The sequence below is a fragment of the Amblyomma mixtum genome, chromosome 2 (assembly GCF_055824585.1).
Source record: "Amblyomma mixtum isolate Tamu chromosome 2, ASM5582458v1, whole genome shotgun sequence".
Taxonomy (NCBI): Eukaryota; Metazoa; Arthropoda; class Arachnida; order Ixodida; family Ixodidae; genus Amblyomma; species Amblyomma mixtum.
Window position 1 is genome coordinate 130,485,826 of NC_143013.1, and position 25,012 is coordinate 130,510,837.

The following is a 25,012-nucleotide window of genomic DNA, read 5'->3' on the forward strand; positions in this document are numbered from 1 at the left end:
CGACCAGACTGAGTTGCGAATTCGCCACAGCGATCGGAATTGTCCAGTGGAATTTGCTATGACTCTCGTGTCATATATTCCCGCAGGCTGAAGTTCACTATGTAAAAGTTACTTGGCAGGCTCTTTCCTGTCTGAGGCAGTGGATGAAGAATGGCGTACGCCTCCTTGTTGCAAACGGTGACGGCAGGGAAGTGCGTTCCTTCCATGGAGTCCTGCAGCAGCGCCACGGTGGTCTCGAAGTGCTGGTAGTTGGTGTAGTCCAGCCGAATCATGTAGGCGCACGCCGCCAGACTTGCGCCGTACGCCAGCGCGCGAACCGCTTCCAGCACGCACAGCACGCTGTCCGAAGAGAGGAAACACAGCAACCACCTCACGGGCTCCGGAAGCAACCGCGACAAGACGCTCGGCCGTTCATGCCGGGCTCATCTCTGCTTAGGCGCTCTTTTCACAGTGAAACAAAAAACTATAGCCCCGCCATCTCCCTTCCCAACATCACCTTCGGCAGAAGTTTTCCTGTTCAGTACAGTTTAGCTAACTCGCACCCCATCATTATCCAAAGGTGAACTCAGTTGTTGCCGTACTTCTGCTTTATTTAGGCCCAAGTGCTCATCCCACTCGTCCCCTAATTTTTAAACTAGCAGCCTATATTTCAACAACCCTCACCGTGTGACCCTCTCAGTATATTATCATGGATTCATCGAGGTACACCTGGAAGCAATATGAAAGGGAGCATGGAAGCGAGTGACCGCCGCACTTAGCGGACCGCTGTCGACGAAAGGCGTCGAAAATCGACAGCAAAGGCGCAAGCCCCGTAAGCATGGCCGGCTGCTCTTTCCGACCGTGCCCCTGGTGCCGCCCATTCTCGTCGCCTGTCAGTGGCAGTGCTTTGCGAAGAGCGGAGGCCTCGGCTGTCCGTGGCAGTGCTTTGCAGTGCAGTGCAGTGGCAGTCCTGTGCTCCCTCTCATATCACCTCAGTTGCCGCATAAATACCAATGCTATGCCACTGGCGTTTTAGCTCTGTACTAATCACATTCACTGTGCTCTTCTTTAGCCGTTTGTAAAGTTTGGTCGCGTTAATTTCCAATACAGCGCTTCAAACGGTAAGGTTTATTAGCAAACTTCATGGTCATTAGAAAATTTCAGTGAATTGTAAGCTGGCCGGGAACTGATACTTGATGCAGGCAGAACCATTTCGAGTAACTTCCGGATGAAAGCGTTCATACTGCACGGGCATAATCTAGCAATGCGGATATGTATATGCGCAATCGCAGCATACAAGTCCATTTATGACTTTTTTAAAATGATAGTTGTATAAGGGCCTCCACCGAAAGCACATGGGAGGATGAATGTGGGAGTTGTACAGGTGACCGTCTGCCTGAGTCCTTTGAGCAGTCATGAAGAAAGAATGGTCACCAACCAGCCTCACTCTCAGATTTTAGCTGGCCAAATGCGTAGAACCTCTTTTCATGCTAAGTCGCGCTAATCCATCAGAGCTCAGCAATGATGTGCGGATTGAGGTTTTGGCCATAACTTTCAAGAAAAAAAGTCGAATAGGGAGCCTAACGAAACCAGTTCCTATGCCATTGCCTCGAAAACGCGATGGCTACTTTTTTTCGTGCAGCCGGATCATGCTCCCAAATAAGTACACGCGTTTCATAAGTTCGCCTGGAGCAGCGTCCACCGACTTCTCCTATTTGCACCCCTTCGGAGCTCAGCAGTAGCGCGTACCTCGGATGCCTCATTCGAAGCGCGATCTGCCAAGACTTCTCCTGGGCCGCAGAAGTGACCGTGACTGATTAACGTCGACTCCCTCTCCCCACCCCCTTACGTGCGCTCCATGAGCCAGGCCAAGGGAAGTGCTCTACTACACGTGGTGCGCTTGGCTAGGCTCTGCCTGTACGGCAATACCATCGTCCAGCAGGCGAAGAAGGGATCTTTCAATTAAGCAACCCTGTTGACACTAGGCAAAGAGCAATTGCTACAATCAGTTAAGTCTCCAGCAATGAGGCCTAGGCCATGCTGGGAACTTCAATAATGTTGCGCTCCATGTGGCGGTGGCGCAACCCTAAGCGACACATCGTCCGGACACGATAGCCCTCGAAGCCCCCTAAGCATGCTGCTTGCCTGGCGCGGTTGAAGGCGGAGCGCAGTCTGCGTCGCAGTGCGAGCAGCAGCCACTTGGCGCCCAGGTAGGCGATCAGGTAGATGGAGAGGCCCAGCCACAGGCCCAGGTAGCCGCCGATTATGCCCAGGATCTGGGTTCCCTGCACAGGCGCAATGCACTCAGACCCTGCCACCTGTTTCTTCGGCACTAATGTTCATTTTTGCACCGCGAACAAGCACCTTAAACCCGTGCCCGTTGACGGATGACAGAATTTCCGATTTTAGACGGTACCTTGGATTCAAAGGAGCTTGGATCCAAAGCAAATAGTTTCGCTAGCTATAATCATCTTCACTTTGGGCGTGCAAGAGTTCGGAAAAGAATACAACTGAGCCGTACTTTCAAGATCCTCCTTATATGTATTTCTGTGTTCTTCCAACCGCTACAGGTACTGTTTGTTTTTTTACAAAACCCATCCTTCATATGAGAGAAGCCAACAGCCACAGAAACCAAGGAGCACAGGGAATTTTTTTAATTAATTTATACTTTTTTTTGTGGTGTTGATCAAGTAAGAATATTACTGAATATGTTCTCGCTTAAAGCTAATTGATTAGAAAAGCAGAAGAAAAAACAACCACATGCCGCCGGTGGGATCCGAACCCACGACCTCCGAATTACGCGTCCGGTGCTCTACCTCTGAGCTACGGCGACGGCTGTCAAACCTTCTGCTTTCGGGGGTATTTATTTTTACAAATTACCTAACCTTGAGAGTGTTCATCAGCGCCACCCACGTTCGTAAGCGGCGGACGTGGAACGTCCTGAGTTACCGCTGGTGTGACGTAGAACGCCATCGAACGGCGAGGGTGGAAGCTGTGTGAGAACCCTCTTATGCTTCCTATGGCGTCAAGGCTGCCAGAACCGAGGCCCTCGCTAAGCAATTAAGCAAACAAGGGAAGGGGAATGAGGGGCTCGTTATAAATATGAGAGAAGCCAACAGCCACAGAAACCAAGGAGCACAGAGGATTTTTTTTATTAATTTATTCTTTTTTTTTTGTGGTGCTGATCAAGTAACAATATTACTGAATATCTTGTCGCTTAAAGCTAATTGATTAGAAAAGCAGAAGAAAAAACAACCACATGTCGCCGGTGGGATCCGAACCCACGACCTCCGAATTACGCGTCCGGTGCTCTGCCTCTGAGCTACGGCGACGGCTGTCAAACCTTCTGCTTTCGGGGGTATTTATGTTTACAAATAACCTAACCTTCAGAGTGTTCATCAGCGCCACCCACGTTCGTAAGCGGCGGACGTGGAACGTCCTGAGTTACCGCTGGTGTGACGCAGAACGCCATCGAACGGCGAGGGTGGAAGCTGTGTGAGAACCCTCTTATGCTTCCTATGGCGTCAAGGCTGCCTTATTGCATGACTTATTGCATGACTTATTGCAGTTTTGGTACCAGCGGCCATTTCGTTTTTCTTTTTTCTCAAAAACAACTAGTAAAACCTCTGCGTGTGCGAGAAAAAACGCTCGAGCGAGACGCGCGATAGCAAAAGGTTTAAAATATGAATGCAGCTTTGATCACAGGTTCGCAGGCGAAACTGTCTCTCCACGAACGACTCCCTTCCTTGCTGTTTAGTCTTCCCGCAGTCGACATCGGGTAAAAAGTGCTTGTTGGACACTTAGCCAAGTGTTAGTTGCGAGCTCAGTAAATGAAACATGAACTCAAATACACAGAATACGCTTTCATGACATTACGAATGATTTTGACGAATAGCCATCGGAAGCGCTGCTCAATATGAGACGGTGAGTTAAGATCAACGGCATGAATTTATGAAAAAGAGACGACAGTGCAGGGTAGCAAAATATATTCTTCTCCGTCATTGCTGCTCGCTGCATAAGCAGAGTCTATGCAGCCACTGGTAATCAATGACAGTTACATACATCCATAGTCGCCCTCTCCGTTTGCGGAGATTTCCCACTACGGTAGACACACAGAGTTGAATTTAGTTCCATTGTAGCCTAATAAGCGGAGCTGTATAAATATGCCTGCACACAACCGAACGCACCTGCCCCGCCACTACGCTCGGTTATGTCAGTGACCAATGCACCTGCAAACTCGTCCATGAGACGTGGCCTCATGACGGCACACACCCGCCGACCTATCACACACTTTTATGACGGGATTCCGGATGCCATACGGTTCTTTCTCTAATTAGATTTTAAAGCTATCGCGTTGAAACGGCCTCCACGTTTTCGTTTCCAGCTCATGCATCGGAGCGACCGAGAAAAACAATATTCGCAGACCAGGAACCCACTTGCCCACGAAAGCGTCAACCAGCCAACCCGGTCCTGTTGTTTACTTCTTTTTTTTCTGCCGCTCGCTGCCCCGCCACTGCTACACAGGGTGGAGAGAGTAGATGGGATTGGAGACAGGCTCCTCTCTCTCTCTTCGCCTACCCACATTGTTGAGGTTCTTGGGGAGCCAGCGGCATCTACTTACTGCGGACATCACGTAAGCTTACGATAGCTAAAGGTGGAATTTGTGGTAGAGACCACCACAAGACGTCGCGACGCATGGGAATAGAAATTTAAAAAAAAATATTTGTAACTTACCGGCTTGCTTTTGAGGCCTTCTGCGTGGCATCAACACTCAATAGCCTTTGCTCTATGTAATGATTGCATTTTATAGTCACTTTCAGAACCGTTGCATGTACCTTTTAAGTGCCCCAGACTCAGCAGCAAAGCGACATAAGCAAGAAGACTAATCGGTTCGGACCACAGGTGCAAAGCAACTGAGGTGCGAGGATCCTCCAGTTCTAGCCGCGGCAATACAATTGGGTTGACTTAGACGCTTGGCACCTTTCAGTTCAAGCCGTCGAGGCAGAAGCGACGCTACGGAATTGCGAAGCCACGGCAGCAGTCGCTACAGAGGCTGCAGACAAAGCATTCACCAAAGAGTTTCTCGACAACCCGTTCGGCTACAGCTGCTCGGTACGCAATCGGTTGTGTTTGAGGAACGATCTCCGTACAGCGGCTCTTCTTTAGCAGTCGATACTCTTTTCGGAGCTTCCCGACAGCGATCTCTTAAGTTTTCGGCTATCGTAGCTCTGCGTCATTGGAACCGTCCTGAGAGATATTTTCTTCTTATGTGACATTGCCGTTGCAGCTACCTGCACGTGCGAATTTCTGGTTACGGCAAGCATAATTGCTGCCGTCGGCGGCTTTCCTTAGTGGTATGCGGGCGCAATGAATCTCACCTGGATGAGAGGTATGATGTGCATGACGTCCACGGAGCGCGAAGTCATGAGCAGTTTGAGCCGGATGTAGTACTCCCTGCGAGACACATGAGGCCGTGAGCGACCGGCGGCCATTGTGCCGACCGCAGGTTCTCACCCCTCGCTTTCCGGGTCGTAGGCGAGCCAGAAGGACTGCTTGGTCTCGTAGATGTACTCCCTGCAGGACCATCAGCGTTTGAGAAAACGGTGCCGAAGTCAAAAGTTCCACAGTGCAGGCTATTGGTTTATAGTTTGTGGGGTTTAACGTCCCAAAGCGACTCAGGCTTTGAGGGACACCGTAGTGGAGGGCTGCGGATAATTTCGATCACCTGGCGTTCTTCAACTTGCACTGACACATCACAATACCCAGGCGTCTAGCATTTTGCCTCCATCGAAATTCGACCACCGCGGCCGGGATCGAACCGTGTCTTTCGGGACAGCAGCCGAGTACCATAGCAACTCCGCCACCGTGGCGGCTGCATTGGAGATTTGTGTGAAAAGCCTTAGCGGATAGCCAATGGCTTCACAGGGAAAGCAAGCATTTCACCGAGATAAAAGGTTTGTTTTTCATTCGCGACAAGTGCTTCACCGCGCTCCTCCTATGCACAAACATCAAATAAAAAGACGGCAATCTGTAGCAACTGTAAGAAGCAGTGAACACAACGTAATGTTTAAACTCAAGTCGTGACTAGCCAAGTCAGGTCCGGGAAGAAAGCGAACGTTTTTTTTTTTTCTTGAGGGAGCCAGAACCTTCTACAGGGCATGCAGCAAGTACAAGTGGAAGACAAAATAAAAATTATGTATACAAAATATGTAACAAAAGAAAGAAATACAAGTGCCGCTTATATCTGACGACGCTTCGCCGCCGCCATTGCTGCCGAAACGAAGAAAACCCAACCAAAATAAAAGGACACGACGCGTTTACGTCACGTGATTCCTTCCACGCTCCGCTACTCGGGTGGGAGCAGCTCGAACTGCTCTAGACTGCTCTCGGCGTCGCCAGACTGCTCCGGTTCAGCCATTTGATCACAGTGCTCTTGCTCCTGTTCGCCCACTGGAACGCAGCAACTTGCGAGAGAGCTCTTTGAGCGCAGTTAGGAGTGCTCCTGTTCGCCCTAGAGGAAAGTAGCATAAGACAAGCACACGACAGCGCGGTCACTACGTGCCCCTCTGTCACACTTCAGCCAACGACCCTTCGCGGCCTATGCGCCGTATGCCCTCCTGGCAAGCAGGGCCGGATAATTTATTTTAATTAATTATTTCATTTTCTAGAATATCTCATTTAGAGAAACCTCCTCCCTAATTTTGGCTTTATCTGGACCCTCCCCCAATTCGTCAGTTTCATTTGAAACCTCTGGAATTTTTTTCGGGGTGACGCAGGTCGACGTCGGGTTTTCAGCAGAACGAGCTCCTCCCGCAGTCGCGTAAAATAAAAAAACTAAACTTATGGGGTTCGCCCACAAAAGCAGCAGGACAAGAAAAATGCTAGTATTTTAACCCTACTTGCGAAGGAATACTGTTTCTTTGTTCCAGAAGGGTGGAGAGTAAGCTTGTTGGTATAAGATCATGGCAGAGACAACGCTGACACAGGACGAAGGAAGAAGCGCTCTGCCACCCCTTTTTCTAGCATCATGTTTCGTTGTTTACTTTGTGTGCATGCGCCCCATAGATCGTTCAGTGAGAGCACAATACGCAAGACCAATGACTTAATCTTGACGCATGCAGCGACAAGCGGCAGAATTCGGTGCTGGTGGTTACTTCTCCTGAAGCCTGCATGTTGTTCACCTTTCTGCGTTGCCCGGCGCTTCCGCTGGGACTTCCCAAGTTCGCTCCCACCAGCTCACGCTCCATTTCCAGTGAGTGATCATGCTTCTCTAGTCATACTGTATGCTGGTATTTTGCGACGCGGCAAACGTGATTCATTTTATTTTGGAGCACCGGTGTCAGGCATGTGAGCTCGCCCTCGAGGAAAGACTATGCCACACAAGGCACAGGACAAATGATAAACAGATGAAAATGCAGACACGATAAAAAGAAGCCCTCGGAAACCTCACCTATACTCATCGTCACAGCTGCACCGCAGAATTTGGAATAAAACATGATTAAATATAGATCGCCCCAAAGCGGTGGCTCACTGGTTACGGCGTCGGCTGCTGACCCGAAAAACGCAGGTTCGATCCGGGCCTCAGCGGCCGAATATCGATTCAGGAGAAATTCTACAGTCCGGTGTAGTGTGCGATGTCAGTGCACGTTAAAGAACCCCAGGTGGTCGAAATTTCCGGAACCCTTCACTACGGCGTCCCTCATAGCCTGAGTCGCTTTGGAACGTTCAACCCCCATAAACCAAACCAAATATAGATCGCTCCATCTGTGTGTGTCATCTCTGGTTGTAGCAATAATAGCGCTTATCGTTTCTCCCAGGTGCAACTTCGGACTTGCCAAAGCCAAAGGTCCGCTTCAGCGGCAGTTCCCGGCAGGCAGCGCCACAACCGAGGGAACGAAAACCAACTACTCAAATATGCACAAAAACGAGTACTATTACAAAAATGAGTGGAAAGAAAAAGAAAAAACTGTGTACACAAATTAAAAGATGCCGACTTCACTGCTTTAATTGCCTCTCGTGTTAACGACAAACAGATATAAGCTTAAGAACTTATATTAGCAACCACCAGAGACGCTGTAAATGATGAAGCGGCCTCCCTTGGCGCTCGTACATATGTTGTTCTGGTGTAAGCAAGGCACGAAAATTCATAGTTCATTTTCATTTCTATTGTATGTTTTGTATCGGGCAAAATAGCCGAAGCAACGGTGAAAGGTAAAGAGCCTGGGAAATGCCCAGAGCCTGAGAAGAGCGAGTCACAGCGTTAAAAACGATATTTTATTGCACATTCATCTCATGCACTTCGGTCCAGTAGAGCGATGTCCTCCCTGACTCTGATTCGCGTATTTTTATGTAAGTTTTTTTTGTAACAGAGTCTTAGAACAATCAGTCGTTTGGTGTTAATTTCTATTAGTGCTGCGTTCTGAATCTCTTCGCTACATGATTTTGCGTCTAATCATAAATAAAATGAAATATTGCGAACCGATTCATTATTACGGGTATTTACTTCGTTCTAGGTGCCATTTTTGCGCCATTTCGCTCGCTGTACTACAAATCGCCGCACAACCCTAAAGCTTAAATTATATTTTCAGCATTCTTGTCGTGGCAAAAGGGTCTCAGCCACCAAAGCTACACTGGCACCGGGACGAAGGAAAAACTCACCGACAGCCCTTGCCGCATTCTTTCGTGCAGATGTCGATCATCTTCCTTCTTGTGCGACGAACGCAAAAAACTGAAAACGAAATGAGTAAATAATGACATTGCTTCGGCAATAACCGCAGTACAAGTTACAAAGACAACGCTCATAGAATAGCGACCCTTTACGTGAAACGTAGGATGTTCCCACGTGATAGGTGGTAACTCTTTGCAGACCGCCTTTTTCAACGTGCTCCTTGCGCCTTCTAGGACGGGTCACATATGCTGCCAGCAGCTCCGCTGTTTCATTTCCTCTCGGCAGGGTGTTCGGGACAGCGTTCACCAGCTTTTATTCACACTGACAAACAGGGCCGCTTGAATACAAATGAAGACCACTGGCACACCACATAGGCAAGACGATAAGAAGTGCCAGTGTGTGCGAATAATCTTCTTGCACGTTCAAGCAATGCGGTTGTTCCGCGTTAGCCAAAACCAAGTAGTCCATATACTTATTCTCTTCGCTCCGCTTCTTCTGCCCCAGGAAACACGTCGCGGCAGTCTTCTCGTGATCGTGTTTCGACGCCTGGCGCTGCTGCAGTCCAGCACTAGCTCTGGGTTGAAACCCCTGCTGCCTTACAGATTCTGATGACGCTTCCCACAAGGTGCACAACTTCGTCAATACTTTGAAAGGACCCACAACGAAGGCGTCACTTGAGTTCCACAATACATGACCACATGCAACCCACATACACCCACCTCCGAACAGAAACGGCGGAGTGGTGCGTATGTAGCCAGTAGTGAGGGCTGTCCCATGAGTGGTATGGGCGAATGAGTAATAAGGAAGGCCTTCGAAGTCGCGTCACGAACAAAAATCCGCCGAGCGGATTTGATTGCCCAAAAAAGGGGAGTATTCTTTCATCTATCGCCGACAGCAGCTGCCGGAACTGCCGGAGTTCCTCCCTAATTCATAAATACATTGTGCTTTCATAATAGTTCTCTTACCATTCCGCAACGTTGCGAATGCTACGAGATCCTGCCTATGCCACATCTGCCTTTTTCTGCCTATGCCACACCTGTCAGTATCGCGTGAACTATTTGTAGCTCCTGGGATTGCAGCAGCTGAAAGCTCCTGCGTCCAGCACGACGATTATCGTTCGGAAACAATCCACGATAAAACTTTGACCGTGTAATGAGACGCTATCCTAGACGGTTACACTATCCTACTGCATTGGCATGCAGGACGCCTTAATTATAGAAGAAAAACGCACTTCTATACAACGGTAAAAGCGGCAAAAATGTGCCCTGAAAATCCCGCAAACGTGTCGCCCCATTCAGAACAAACAGCGCCCGAATCCGCCTCACTTCCCGCATATTTGGCGTAGTGTGAATAGGCCTTAAGGCGGCGCCGGGCAAGCAGGCTGCTAGACGGTCTATAGACTTCTTATTGACTCTACTGACATCCTATAAATACTGCTTTTTGTCTATTCATAGTCTATGGACTGTCTATAGGTAAAAGTCTACTAAAAGTGTATGGCCGTAAATCTGTTGATTGTCTATAGACTGTCTATGACATTTGTACTGCCTATAGACTGTTCTCTAGGATTTGTCTATAGGCAGTGTATAGACTTTATAGTCAGAAGTCCTTAGACACTCTATAGACTGTCTAAAACTTTTTTATAAGGGCGGCCACGAAATCGACCTCCCGGTTGAGGAGCAGTAATTCATGGTTGAGTTAAAGTAAACGCCACATATTTCAATACAGCTAAACAAATAAGGGCAAAAGCAGGACGACACCAACACTGCAAGTTCATTTTACATTGGCGTCAACAATCCTTCATTTAACTTTTACTGGCTTCTATCGCGCAGGCCTTACACTGATTTCCCTCGAGAAGACGACTCGATGATGACTCGAGAAGACTATGCATAAAACCCCCCAAAGCAGAAGATTGCCCAGCTGTCGCCGAAGCTCAGTTGGTAAAGCACCGTACGCGAAATTCGGAGGTCGTGGTTTCGAATCCCTCCTGCGGCATATGGCTGTTTTTTTTTCTCCTTTCTTAAATATTATCTATAAGCCATAGAATAACAAGACTTAATTTATAAGTAATCAACAGCACAAAATTAAAAAAAAGTCCCTTATGCTCCTTGGTTTCGGAGACAGTTGTCTTCCATCATGTATATCATAACGAGCACCTCTTTTTCCTTCTCTTGCGTGCTAAATTTCTTAAGCTAACGTTAGAATAGAAAGTGCGACAGCGCAGATATCATGCTCTGTTTATATTGTTTGCATATGGCGTCTGTAAAGCTTGAAGTTATCCTTTAGCAAACAGAGAGTGCGGACCCCTGTTACGGATGTCCTTCCTTCTCTCCTTCTATGCTGTCATTCCGATAGCCGCCAGCTTATGTTCACGGCAGGAGAAAAGACTGTTTTACCTACCTTTAATTAGCACTTTAATGCGGGGGTTGATGTATGCCATATTATTTGCTATAGTCTCGTCTCCCCCGTGATCCTTTGCAGTCTGTGGCTACGTCTCACTCCTTGCAAAAACTAACGTGCTTGGCTCCTGTTATATTATGCAACCGAGTTTAAGTTCCTTCTAGAAACATTTTTGACAATCGATGTTTCGACCAGAGTCCCGCTTTACTCTATACTGCCTTCTGTCTTGCGAAAGTCAGGCGGAGTAAAATCGCTACGACGTTCCGCCGTCTGGGCACAAAAAAACATCCCGTTGGAAAGGGGGATAGAGCAGACGCTTTACTTGCTAGCGTCACGCACGCGAACTCTTAATGCGCGTGGAATACAACTTGTTGAGTCTCACTTCAAATGAAACTGCAGTGGGCAGTGTCTGCAGTGGGTAGCATCTTCAGAATGTCTGTTTTATCCACGCAACGCAGAAACTTTTTTCCATGCGATCCATTTTATACTTATTTCGCTATATAATGCTCCTTTCTGGGGTCTATTAGGTAAAAAATCAACAAATAAATTTAAAAAGTTAAAGAACTGGAAACACCACGAACAACTGGGGTAGCTGCAAACCGAAGTCACGTGGATGGCGACCTCTCAACATGCATGGCGCCCTCAGGAGGACTTGAGCAAACGCTAAGCGATATAGCTTTCCCATCGCTTGAAGCAGACGGATGGCAAAGATCACAGCCGTAGACTAATTGTGATCTGGCACATCATGGGGGAAAGTTTATGAGGCGAAAAGCAGCCAAAACTACACGACAGCTTTGTTCGAATGCTCTCGAACCATGAGGCTAGCCTCACCTGTCTGCTCTCTAGAGCAAGCTGTGTCGTTCATTCGGTGGCGGAAGGCGTAGTCCTGAAGCAGGCATTTGCAGTACTTTTGTATCACCCTTGCTTTGCACTCTTCGAAGCAGAGCTGCAACATAACCACCACGTCCATGGTGTAACACTGACACGACCAGCTTATAGTCTAAGAAATTACAGTTTTGCGTTGAGAAACATCCGATGTTATTACGAAGCACTGTAAATCCATGAAACTGAGTAGACATGACCGTGGTGGAAATAATGCAGCAGCAGCGCCGGCATGGACAAATTCTAGCACCAGCGCATTGTACTGTACAACACAAAGCGGGCTACGTTCCGCCGCGAATCCTCTACTTCTTTTCCTATTTATCTCGCCGCTATCATCTCCGGCACGCGACGAGACAGTGCCGTCGCGACAGGACGAATGACAGCACGGAGAGTGCTTTTGACCTAAATAATTAGTGCCCTAGAACCAGCACCATGGGATGGAAAGAAATTCAAAACAAATGGCGCGTTTGTTTGATAAAAAGGAAATTATCTGCTCGACCTTGCTTTATTTCAGAGTCGTTTTGGTAGCGTAATGTGTGTTTGTGCCCATGTGCTTTTCTTCAATCTGAATATGTTTTTTTTTATTCGATAAACTCTATTTTAAAGCCTGCTCTCGTTCTGTTTACTTTTCCCCTCCGCCTTTCCGCTCCCGCGCTCTCTTTTGCTTTCGATCCTGCCATTCGAACGACTCCTCATCGCACGCTCCTTGCCCATGTGAGCTCCGCGTGCATGCTGGGTATTCACAAGAAAAGCTCCCAATTAAAGTGCTGCCAACCATTCACTTTCTTGAGAAGGCTGCTTGCGACATCAGTAAAGATACAAGTTTTTCTAAAAGCGACCATAACGTACAAAAGCAGAAAAATGCATCTGAAACTTGACCCACTTCTGGGCCTTGTGAAGGGGACGTACAGGTAGGATCATTATGAAAGGGAACAATTATTTCGCACCAAATAGGCAATTCTCTGGGTACATCTACAATCATGTTTCAAATCTCGTGGGCATTATCCCTCCAGAGAAAACTTGTTCATGGGAAAGGAAAAGAATGATTTCCATTCATACTTACGGAATAATCATTGAATCAAATCGGCTCATGTGCTCCCTTTAGTACTGAATTTACCTGTACGCGGGTCGGAGCTCCATCACGCTTCTAAGCATGGTGTGCGAATGAACATCACGCCGCAATTTAAGCGTGCTTGGTATGCTTTTCTTCATTTATAATAGGCATTCCAATTAATGCGAACACCCACCTCTTTTGTGTACATAGTCGGGTAGTGTGGAAACTTGGGCCTCTGGGCGTAGTCAGTGCACCTGGTGTCGTAGGGCGCCGGCAGGTAGTTGACCACTTTCTGGAGGCGAACATGTGCGAGGAATATAGCATTGCTGGCGCGTCGAATCAGTTAAGAAAAACTAACGCCCATGCTGAATTCAAGCCAGCCTTTGTGAATATGTAGGCTACACCGTTCCCAACACTTCAGAGAGTATAACGGTAAAAGTACCCACGCACTGAAGGGACAGTCACGTAAGCCTTGAAGCATGACTGGCTTTATGGATGTGGAAGAATAATATTCTCCGTCGCCAATAATGTCACGGTACATTTACTCATTCATTTACCTGCTACACTGTAGATTTATCATGCATTTATTTACGGAAACCGGGAGCCAGGAAGGTTCATGTTGGACACGGTTAAAGAGTGTCACGTTGGACACGGTTAAAGAGTGTCACAAGGACGGTTCATTCCAACTTAACCTCGACACGTGCATATCCACGTGTTGGTCTTGCGTAGAAGAAGATTGGTCGTTATTAACAAAAGCCGGGGGGGAGCCAGCTCGCAAGTTTCTACTGCATGTTGACGGGAGCCCGCACAATGATTTCAACAGTTTCTTTTCTTGCTTTAATTCCCTCAACAGGACTCAACAAAAGGCACTCATATTGCAAGAACCCGCGCAATTTCTCCAGTATAAGCAAAGCACTGCTGCCTTCTCTCCCTTCTCGATGTCCGCTGCCAAATTCTTTGAATCGTTCACCACACAAACTGTACACACAACTGCCTAAAACTGCATTTCAAGGGGTGGTTTATGGTTTACGCGGGTTTAACGCCCCAAATCAACTCAGGTTAATAGGGATAGTTCTCAGACTGATTTATCTAGTGCTTATTTACAGTTAGTTTCCCTGTATTGAGTAAAAGCTTCCCCATGTGTAAAGCCTCCCGAGCCTTGAAAATGTGGTCATAAATCTGAAAATAAATGTATAAACATTAAAACAGGGCTCCTTTTCTTTTTTTTTTGCCTTCGTCGCATCAGCCGGCGCTCTATGTCTAATTACAACCGGTTCCTCGCCTTCCTCTGTAAAATAAATTTCTCTGCAGGATACCATAACCGGCCGCCGAGGCAGCTGTGGGCGCAGCTTCCGACTGCGGTACCTCCGCGCCCTTTCTTTTCAGCGGCAATTTTAGCACATCGTGAAGCCTGCTGGGATGCGAGGAGCAGCTCAATGATCATCAAGCTCGGCTGCCCTTTCGGAGTGTTCACCTGTTCGAGGGAGAATATGTACTCTCCCGAGGGCTCCACCACAATGGCGTGCTTGATACCGGCGGACAGGGTGTCCACGTCGTGGAATCCGATGTCCATCTCGAATGGGTCCATCACGATTATGTCATCCGGCACCCAGAAGAAGAGCAGTTTTGCCTCTGTGCAAAAAAAAATAAAGAACAGAGGTTCAGGCAGTACTCTGACAAAATGCAATCTTCGTTCGCAACAGAGTACGTAGTCAGTTTGACTGAATTACATTCATTTATTGAACATGAAAAGTACAGTGTGCGTGCTGAAAAAAGCAATTTAATAGCAGAGGTCCTCATATCCTGCAAGTATAGGGCGACAGCCTTTATAAAAATGGTCTATAATCTATCTAGAGACTTCTTATACACTATGCTGCCTTCCTACAGATATTTAATGTGTCTATTCATAGTCCATAGACTGTCTATAGGCAAACGTCTGCTAAAAGTGCATGGCCATAAATCTATGGATTGCCTGTAGACGGTCTATAGGTTTGTAGTGTCTGTAGACTATATAAAAAAGTCTAGCGGCAGTCTATAGACTTGTAAAGAGCTTTGGCTGAAGCAGTGATGTAACAAGGTGTAAATCTGAGCTGCCTAAAGAGGTTTCAACACTTCATACTTCCTACTGTCTTTAGAAAGACACGGTACGTAACATATAAGCAATGAAAACGTGGTGTTTCATTGTTACCTGTCCCCATAGAGTGTGCACATATTCCCGCTTTTTCGGCATTGCCACGGTCTGAAGCGTAGCGTCTCTCCCATTAGTACGTGTTTTGTCCCGCGTCTTTTTGAAAGTTCTATACAGCGTGGGTTGTAATGAAGCAGTGGACCCCGCTCACAAAATCGAGACCCTGCGCAAGGCCATACACTGTCGTCTTCACACCCGTGTGTGCACAATCCAGCGACCGGGCTTTGTCAGAGCGGGCAGATGAAAGCCCTCTGTGAGTTACTCAGAAAGCAGTCCCTTTCTCTGCGTCGATAACAGTCTAACGTCACGTGCGAACTTAACCCGTAGGCTTTGGCTACGGGTTTTAGCACAGAGGCGAGTATATGCACTGTTGTTTTGTCTGAAACACCGTAAGCGCCGAAAGGAAAGTGTGCCGGTATTCTAAAGAACTGGCATACCAATATCTAGACACGAAAAAGGACAAATTACAAATGCTCTTTGTCGTCTACGAAGACCAAACCTTCAGCTGTCTGGAAAAGTAAGTTGTTAGATGATGTTTCAAATTTTTAATTTCACTCGACTGGCCTCTCTAACACCGCGGTGGAAGTAACAAATTTTGGCAAGCGTCTGGCCTTATTTTGTAGGTAAGCACACATTCGTTCTTTGGCAAAAAAATTATTCCTGGGAGACAAAATAGCAAACATATCAACTGCTAATTGAAGCCGTTCACACATCTTAAAATCGCGCGTGGGAACAATACAGAGCACTTACGGAATATGAGCGGGTTCTGGTGAACGAACTTCATAAACTGCTCGTTCCTCCAGTCGATTGTGAAGCACATGTGCTTGGGAAGCTTGGAGAAAGACTGCTGCACGGCTCTGAAAACGAACAAGCAAACGCGTCCAGCGTCACTTTGTAAGCGGATGTTAGCTAAACATTTTGTGCAGACGAAAAACAGTACGGTCGTCAAGGATGATAAACCAGTAATGAAAATTAAAAAAAAACTTCCGCAAGTAATATTAGACGTTTGGCAAACTGTGATTCTGCTACCATCTGGCATTACCCAACAATTCTTTAAACGGGTACGTGCTTGCGCGAAAAAGACGGGACCCAAAAAGGAACACACACGAGATATACAGAGCGCAAGTCTTTAAAGTACTACAGTAAGTCACAGCTTCAGAATGCCGGAAATCAAAAGTGGCGATGCGGAGACTCTGAAAAGGCGGTGGCAGCTTATGAATTGCTACGAAGCTGGCGCGCGTTTACGTGTTCGTTTCGCGTCGCAGTGTTCAAAATAGGCACGCGGTAAGGACGCGGTCACCAGAACTTCGTCAGATGTAACACCCATGGTAGTCGTGAGAAACGGCATAAAATGCACGTATCGAGCTCGAAGCAAAGGCAGTCTAGGCGAAGGCACTCCACGAAGCACTAGCGGCCGTTTTGAAAGAACTATGCCGCTCTGCTCCGACGTGAACGGATGGGGTTTCCGGGATTGGTAGGCGGATGTAGTAGATCAATATGAGGGGCCGTGGGAGGAGAAGCTTTTGCCGCATTCTCAGGTCGTAAATGACTACAGGGTGGAACTGAAGAGCGACAGCTAGCGTAGTGAATACGCACACAAAAGTGTAAGGAGGCGACAAGAAGTTTGTTGGGACAAGGTCAGTTATGGTATCGGAACAGCTTTCCACTCGATAGGCAGGCTGACTCTCAAGCATGTCCGATCGGCAACATTGAGATCAACGGGTGTAGTCAGTCATCGATGTTTACCATTATTACAATGTATTTATTTTCTTACGAAAAGGATTGTAATACATCGCTAAATGCTTAGTGGTAAGGGAAGAGTTCGGGTACCGTTAAATACTACCAAAAACAACGTGTTTTGACGTTTTTTCCTAAACATGAATCGTATATTTCTACCAACATAGATTCATATTCAAATTCAAATCCATGGACAGGGGTCTCTGAATTTGAATCTATTACACGTTTTTACCATATGTCGGATAAAATCATTAAAGGCTAACCCACTTGGCTAGAAAAAATGGAATGTTAATGTTCAGTTGAGTATACCGGAAAGCAAAACAATTTATATTCTTAATTTCTTAATTTCTTAATTTCTTGAGATTCTTAAGTGTCTCAAACGCAAATGACGACAAGGGGATAAGAGGTAGACCGAGATAACGGATGTCATTAGTTGAAACGTTTCCTGAACCTACAAAATTAAATGAGACAACAATTAAAGAAGTTTTGCGATAACGGGTGAAGTTCCTGTGCTTCGACTTTGTCCAGTGGTAACACCGCTGCACACGGCAGCGAAGGCGTAGACGAGATAAACACAAGGGCGCTCACTGACTTTCAACTTAGTTTAGTGGACAATGCTTGCAGATTAGGCGCAGAGCACTGAAGAATTCACAAAAAATGGACGGCCATAATATTCTAGAACATCCCCGCCATCATTGTCTCATCTACTTTCGCGCAGTCAAGAAAATCAGGTTGTTGTTTTTTTTCAGAGAGTGTCTTGACGAGGTGCTGGGATAGTTATTACTAAGCTTCATAATTTCATGACCCTCGATTATCTCTGTCGCCAACTTTTTTTTCTAGTTGTATGAAACCTGTAAATATAGGTTGACAGTAGCAATCTCGTCAGCGTTTCCCAATATGTGCTGATACGTTGTTCAAGTCGTTGTGATGCTCATTAAGACAACGTGAAGTTTGTCCACGTATCTTACACCGCAAGTAAGCGGAACAGAGTGCACTACTCTTGAGGAGCAGTGTGCAAACCGGCCACAGCGTTTCTTCGAGCAAGAAGTGCCATTTGTCTCACGACCGTTCACAGCTGACACAAGTTTGGGCAACTTTTCAAGGTCCGAAAAAACACCGTCCACCCTCACCCGTTTTCAAAATTTTACTTATTTATTTATTTTATTTTTTCATACTGCAGCTCTTATTGGGGCAATTGCAGAAGTGGGGTTAACAATCTGTAAAAACGGCACTGTACAAAAAACACACAAAAAGATTACATCTAACACGGTTGAATGCATAGCGCGAACAATTTGAATGGCAGTGAATAATGAATTAAGAGCACAACACAAAAAAAATGATGTGGCACCGAGAGCTGTTAAAAATGAGTTTAATGGAAGAGACCGCGTTATGCCAAGAATTAAGTTCCAATGTTCGATAGTACGAGGAAAAAAGCTATGTTTGAAATTGTTGGTACAGGCGAAGTATGGCTTAACATTAAGGCTGTGATGACTCCTGGTTGATCGGGGAATATCAGGGGTAAGATAGGCATCAGGTGTGACATGATGAAGTGAATTGACGATGCAGTGCGGGAACTTCAGTGAATCCACCTCACGGCGCACGGGCAAGGGGGTTAGATTCAATGCGGACAAAGCACAAGAAGGTGAAAAATAGCGATCACATCGACGATATATGAACCTGATGGCTTTCCTTTGGATTCTCTATCAATTTCACATTGTTTATGAGGATTCCAGACGGCAGACGCGTATTCAATAACTGGACGAATTATGCACTTGTACATTAATAGCTTGCTTTCTTTTGGTGCATTAGTTAACGTTCTCATTAAATACCTAAGTGTTTTAGTGCTTTTCTACAAACGAAATTAAATGTTTCACCCAGGGCATGTTAGCGGTAAATATAACGCCGAGATACTTATATTCAAAAGTTTTATGCAATGGTGAATAATTGAAGTCATAATTGAACTGTGAAGGGGGCGTGCGGTTAGTGCAAGACGTCACTACAGTTTTAGTAAAATTTATTTTAATTTGTCATGAGGCGTTTAGTGGCAAGTTTAGTTGCAAGTGGTAATTTGGTATGTTAATTATTTGATATTATACACAGTCATCCGCATAGAGGCGTATTTGTGATGTGAACATGGCGAGTTAAGTCCTTGATGTATATTAGGAATAATAAAGGGTCAAGCACTGACCCTTGAGGAACGCCAGATAATGCATCGACAGAACAGGAATTAGTAGAATTATAGGAAACAAACCGTGGGCGGTGGGAAAGAAAACTAGCAAACCAATTACCCAGCAAGGATTTTTTTTATAACGGCGTTTAGTTTGCACAGGAGATTAGAATGTAGTATAGTGTCAAAAGCTTTAGAGAAATCTATAAATATGGCGTCCACGTGGGCTCCAATATCAAGGGTGGAGTAAAGGTCGTGCACAAATTATATTAGTTGTGCTACGGTGCTGAAACCTTGTCTAAATCCACACTGAAAATTTGAGAGCACATTGTTAGATTCCAGAAGTTGTACTATGTGTCTGTGGATTACGTGTTCCAATATTTTACACGAATACGATGTTCATGAGATTGGTCTGTAATTAGATAGAAGATGTTTTTTACCGGATTTCAACAATGGAGGCACCTTCACTATCTTTCAGGACGATGGCACCACACCAGAGGTTAGCGACTCACCGAAGATGATGGTCAGATATCGTGCAGTCCATAATAAATAGCGAACAAGAAATGAGTTTGGTATACCATCGATCTTTTTGTGTCCAATTTCAGTATCAGGTTAAGCACACCTTCTTTACTAATTATGATATCACCAATTCAGTTTGACACGTCAGGAGGATCAAAAGCTGTAACTTCGTCTGTGTCAGAAAAAAACATCGATTGGAAGTAGGCATTGAATTCGTTGTATATTTTTACTGTATCAATAGTGGCTTCGTTACGGATGATGAAAGACGAAGATGCCGACTATTTTGGCAAAACTGATTGCCAAAATTTGCGGGGACAGCTTTTCAGAAGACTGCCAAGCTGGCAGTTGACAAAACGATCTTCGCCAGATTAGTTATTGATCGAAGTTCGTCTTTTGCTCTATTGAACCTGACAATGCTGACAGGATCATTTAAGCGTTTTGAGGGCCTCAGGTGATGGACACGGCGCGATGCATGCAAGATGTCACGAGACATCCAAGGGACGTTGGGATTTTTCTTCTTTGTTTTGAAAGGGCAGTTTCTGACGATGTTTTCAAGTAGCAGACTAAAATTTCGATGTCACCCCTGTGGCTAAGCCTGAGAAATGGTTCGAAGGCATCAGCAAGACTGTCAGTGATAGCAACGTCGTCGGCACGATTGAAATCAGGAAGTGCAGTGAACGTGTAATGTGGTACAGAAACGGAACAGTTCAACGAAGCAATTACTTTGACGACGTCGCATTCACAACCAGGTCCAGAAACATAGTATCCTGTAAAAATCAAGTCGATAAGCGAATCATCCCTTGTAGTTTCGTCAACTACCTGTTTAAGGCCGAAGAACAAGGAAAGGTTTATCAGCTCACGGCAGATACTGGCTTCCCGAGAAGAAAAAGAAAGTGTGGGCCAATTGATGCCAGGAGCGTTGAAATCGGCCATAAATACTAGATTGCACAAGTTGAACTTTTGAGTGTTTAAAGAATCGTTTAGGCTGTGCAATATTTAGACAGAAGAACCAGGAGGACGGTAAATAATCCCTATTACAATGGACTGGTTGCTAAGGAATAGTTCGCACCCAATAGATTCGACATCTGGAGGGGCCGGTAAGACTGTGAAGTAGAGTTCAGAGCGAAAGAGAAGCGCAACACCACCCCCATTGCCACACTGCCTGTCCGCCCGAACCGCCACGTAGCCAGAAGGCGTACATTCGGAATCATGAATGCCATCGTGCAGCCACGTTTCCGTGATGCCCACAACCTAAGGGGAATAAGGAAGGGTATGAGGCAGAAAATCTGCATGTTTATTTCTTCTACTTCTGGCGTTAATGTTCAAAACACAGCTTTTAATGTGCGCATTTGGGCAGTCAAGGGGCAGCAGCCGACGATGACGGTGATGATGGCGGTAGTGAGGCGGCACACGGCGAGCCAATAGGTCTGGTGGAAACGCTACGAGCCTTTTCAAGGATATCCGAAGTAGTGTTAAAGACGTAACGAACTTTTTCGGTCAAAACGTCATCGAAGCGCAGCTTCACCATAGAACCGCCGTCACGAAATGGCTTCGACGCCTCCCAAAGTTTTTTGCGAAGTAAGCGAACATTCACAGAGTAATCCTCGGTTACATGATAATCAGCGTTTTTCAAAATGATAAGCATTTTTAGTATAGTGATTTTCTCGGAGTAATCTAAGATTTTTCAGGATGACAGGGCGCGCACGGTCATCACGTGGCCGACCGATCCTATGACACCACTCAATTGTTGGGCATTCAATCTCCAACTTCTCGGAAATTAGGTTTATAACTTCACTCAAAAGGCCCTCGCCGTATTCATCTGATTCTTCGGAGAGGCCATGCAGGATGATGTTATTTCGCCGAGATCGGTTTTCCAGATCATCGTTCTCCTTTCTTAGCCGTGCCACGGCATCATTTAAAGAATGAACCTCAGAACGCACTTTGTCGCACCGTTCGACAGGTGCGAACTCAAGCGCAGACACACGACACTGAATACCTTCGAACCAATCATCTAGAGATTTCTGAAGTATTTTTTATGTCTGCGACATCAAAATTTCCTCGAGTTGTGCGACAGGCTATCCATATACGGCAGATGGTTAGATTCTTTCTGTATTGGTGAGAGTCGTTTGTGCCATCATTTTTGTTTTTTGTGGTTACCGCAGCAGTGCCCAGCCCATGAAGCCCTACATTTAATGCCCAGAGATACCGGACATGCGCATTTTTCAATGGGAAGTTGTTTACGAATGCTTTTTTTCTCGTTCATCGTAAAATTCTACTGTAACAGCTGATATATGGGCACATCTCCCAACGCCAATCATGCATTTTTTGCTACCAATATTCTTCCATTATCAAAAAATGTTTCCCGTTGGCCTTCTATGGCAGTCTTAACCACCAAAATGCGAGCGATGCATAAAATTTAAAAGAAAAATTTTCCTACGCATCGCATGAATAGACAACTGCCTTCAATATTTCAATAACTTCAAATACTAGCATGCTTGCTGGAATGAACGACTCCTGCTGTACTTGATTTCTTTTTGTTTCAGTTCTGAATTTTCAAGTTATTGTTTGCTAACCTGCCTACTAGCACTTATATAACACTTATGTAAGAGTTCTCATTTTTGTTGATTTGCTTGCAATTTATCTGTATTGTACTCTATATTGTACTGATGCCCACCTGCTACGGTCTCTTACTGAGACTGGCAGTATTGTACATAAATAAATAAATAAATAAATAACCTTCCGATACACCACATTTGCATCGCCATTAAAATTGATGTCCAAATATCCTAGACATGGTTCCGCATTCGCCCTTGTGTCTAGTGCGGTTTCTATTCGGAAGAATGCTAAGTCAACTAGTCCAATGGTCTGCTTTGTACTTGCAGTTCCAATGCCAGATCCAAAGACAGGTACAAAGCTGTAATGCATTTGTAATATGGGAGTACTCAGTAGCATCCACCTAAGCGACAGCTATACTGCTGCAAAGGAGAGCTTTACAGCTTTTATAGAAACTTCGCAGTATAAATGTCTGAAGTTTGAACCCGATACTGACGCCTGTCTGGGGCATTCACTCTGCTACAGAGGTAACCCGCACGTGTGGCAGGATGGCTAGGATGAAAAATGGAGCAAGTGTACCTTGTAATGCCGCCCTAAATAAAAGACATCTTTAGCAAACAGCTTCAGGACATCTTAATGAATTACTTGATCAGCGGGGATAGTTGGTTATGCATTTTCGTTTCTTCAAGTTTAAGTAGTCCTAACTTTTAAGACGAAAAGCCAGCGCCCGTCCTGTCACGTCCTCTGTGTATTCGTCTTAAAAGTTAGCGCTATTTAAATTTGAAGGAGTGAAGAGTTAAAAGGCAGAATTCTTCCCCTTTTATGTTTTGTACATGTCGGTCTAGCTGCTCATTGAATCAGCATTTTGGTCGGGGATAGTTTGTTCATCAATCCATTGTGACCGAACAAGGACATGGGAGAACACACAGCACAGGATGGGCACTGGAACACAAGGGCACACAAAGGCAGCGCCCGTCCTGTGTTGTGTGGTTTCTTGTGTAATTGTTCCGTCGCGCCGGATTGAGCTTTTGTGGCTGCTCGTGTTTTGGTATCAAGGCATTTATTTGCTAAAAGCATGACGCTAGTAGCAACAATGTTTTTTTTTCCTTGCCGGGAAACGTTTGGGCAGCCCCGCTGAATGTGACGTGACAGCCACTCGAGCTAAGGATTCCCTAGGATCCAGTTAGGCTCATTCGACTGTGGAAGTAATCTAACCGCCACGATGCGAGCGCCCCCTTCCCCGCCGCAGTGGCTCAGTGGTAACGGCGCTCGGCTGCTGGCCCGAAAGACGCGGGTTCGATCTCGGCCGCGGCAGCTGAATTTCGATGAGGACGAAATTCTACAGGCCCGTGTACTGTGCGATGTCAGTGCACGGTAAAGAATTCCAGGTGGTCGACATTACCGGAGCCCTTCACTAAGGCGTCCCTCATAGCCTGAGTCGCTCTGGGACGTTAAACCCTATAAACCAAACCAAACTAGCGCCCCCTTGCCATACTGTCCCGTTTGAAGGAGAGAACCTTACTAGGAAACGTGGGGCGCAAGCCACCGTTCCGATTCAAATGGGATATATTAAGAAAAAAAATCACCCAATTTATTCATGCAGTCCATCAGGCCGGCACACTTACTCTTTGCGGAAGTACGTCTCGACGAAATAGAACGTCGGATTGAGGAAGCCGAACTGGATGAATTCTTCGGGTTCGATGGCGACGCTGCTCAGGTGAGGCTCCGTCATTAAGATGTCCAGCACTTTGTCGCGCTGCGGAGAGCAGATGAAGAAGTGCTTCTTAGTGCCCATGTGCCGCGGGGAGCAAAGAAATAGAAAACTGGGTGGGATGAGCATTTTGATTTCGAGCTATAACACAATTCGAAGCGCAAAGTAAACGTGTTAACCGGTTACAGCATTCGCGAACCAGCGCCTTACTAAGCCTTCAGCTTTTGGTGCCGAAAAAGGACTCTATGTATACATGCGCTATAAGTACCACCCGTAACTTCCTGTCCTTTGAGTACTTCGACGTTTGCGTGCATGGTTTTCCATTCGGACCATATTAGTCGTGTTACTAGAAATACAGCTCAGCAAAGCAAGCTCCCGGGCTACTTACAGCAGCCGGATACATGTCAAGAACGAAGCGGCTTTCCCCCGTCATAGGACCCCCTCCCAGCCAATGGCGACGGCAAATTCTCATGAGCCTGCTGGCGTGGCAAAGCAAACAACGGAGTGACAGTGCAGGGAAGGGACAATCACCGACCATAGAGGGAGGGGCTATCACCTGCCATGTGCCACCTTGTGCACTGTCGCGCTTGTAGGCCCATGAGAATCGGCCGACGCCATTGGCAGGAAGGAAGTACTGTGACGAGGAAAAGCCGCTTCATTCTTGAGCTTTATCCGACAGTGTTGCATACTGGGAAGATGTTAGAGAGAAGGCAGGACGAGGGACAGAAGAAGCGAAAGACATAGAAGCGCCGAAGATCTCCTGTGCCCTACATTTCTTCTGTCCCCCGTGATGTTTTCGCTCTATGTTCAAAGCGGCTCCACTAGAGGCGGGAGAAAAGAGAACACAGAAAGCGAGACCTTCGTGCTCAGCCTGCAGAGCTCAGATAGCCTTGAGCGCTTTCGCAATTTGTGAAGAAAGGGCCAGACATGTTCTTATTTTCAGTCATCACATCACTGGCCTACCTTATTAACGAAAATATAAGGCGCCGGCCAAAAGAAACGATGGGATGACGTTTCGGCTCGCCCACGGGAGCCTTGTTCACAATGAGGCATAACGTAGCTGCGTCCTTTATTTATGCACGGCGCATGAGCGAACCCAGGCACCTGGCGTAGATTGGGGGCAAGTTTCCATCATTCCGATTAAGCGTATGCGCTGT

General features: G+C 46.3%; 1 protein-coding gene across 1 annotated transcript in view; it reads right to left on the bottom strand.

Moving 5' to 3' along the window:
* LOC149360902 (uncharacterized) overlaps positions 1 to 25,012 on the bottom strand; it is a 124,751-nt gene that overhangs the window by 52,562 nt on the left and 47,177 nt on the right. The window contains exons 5-14 of the mRNA XM_089569417.1: positions 23,770 to 23,900; positions 15,919 to 16,025; positions 14,455 to 14,612; positions 13,174 to 13,272; positions 11,876 to 11,990; positions 8,638 to 8,707; positions 5,494 to 5,553; positions 5,358 to 5,433; positions 2,125 to 2,264; positions 160 to 339 (exon numbers count right to left, since the gene is read on the bottom strand). Coding sequence (XP_089425543.1) covers positions 160 to 339; positions 2,125 to 2,264; positions 5,358 to 5,433; positions 5,494 to 5,553; positions 8,638 to 8,707; positions 11,876 to 11,990; positions 13,174 to 13,272; positions 14,455 to 14,612; positions 15,919 to 16,025; positions 23,770 to 23,900 — 1,136 coding nt within the window. The remainder of the gene's footprint in view (positions 1 to 159; positions 340 to 2,124; positions 2,265 to 5,357; positions 5,434 to 5,493; positions 5,554 to 8,637; positions 8,708 to 11,875; positions 11,991 to 13,173; positions 13,273 to 14,454; positions 14,613 to 15,918; positions 16,026 to 23,769; positions 23,901 to 25,012) is intronic.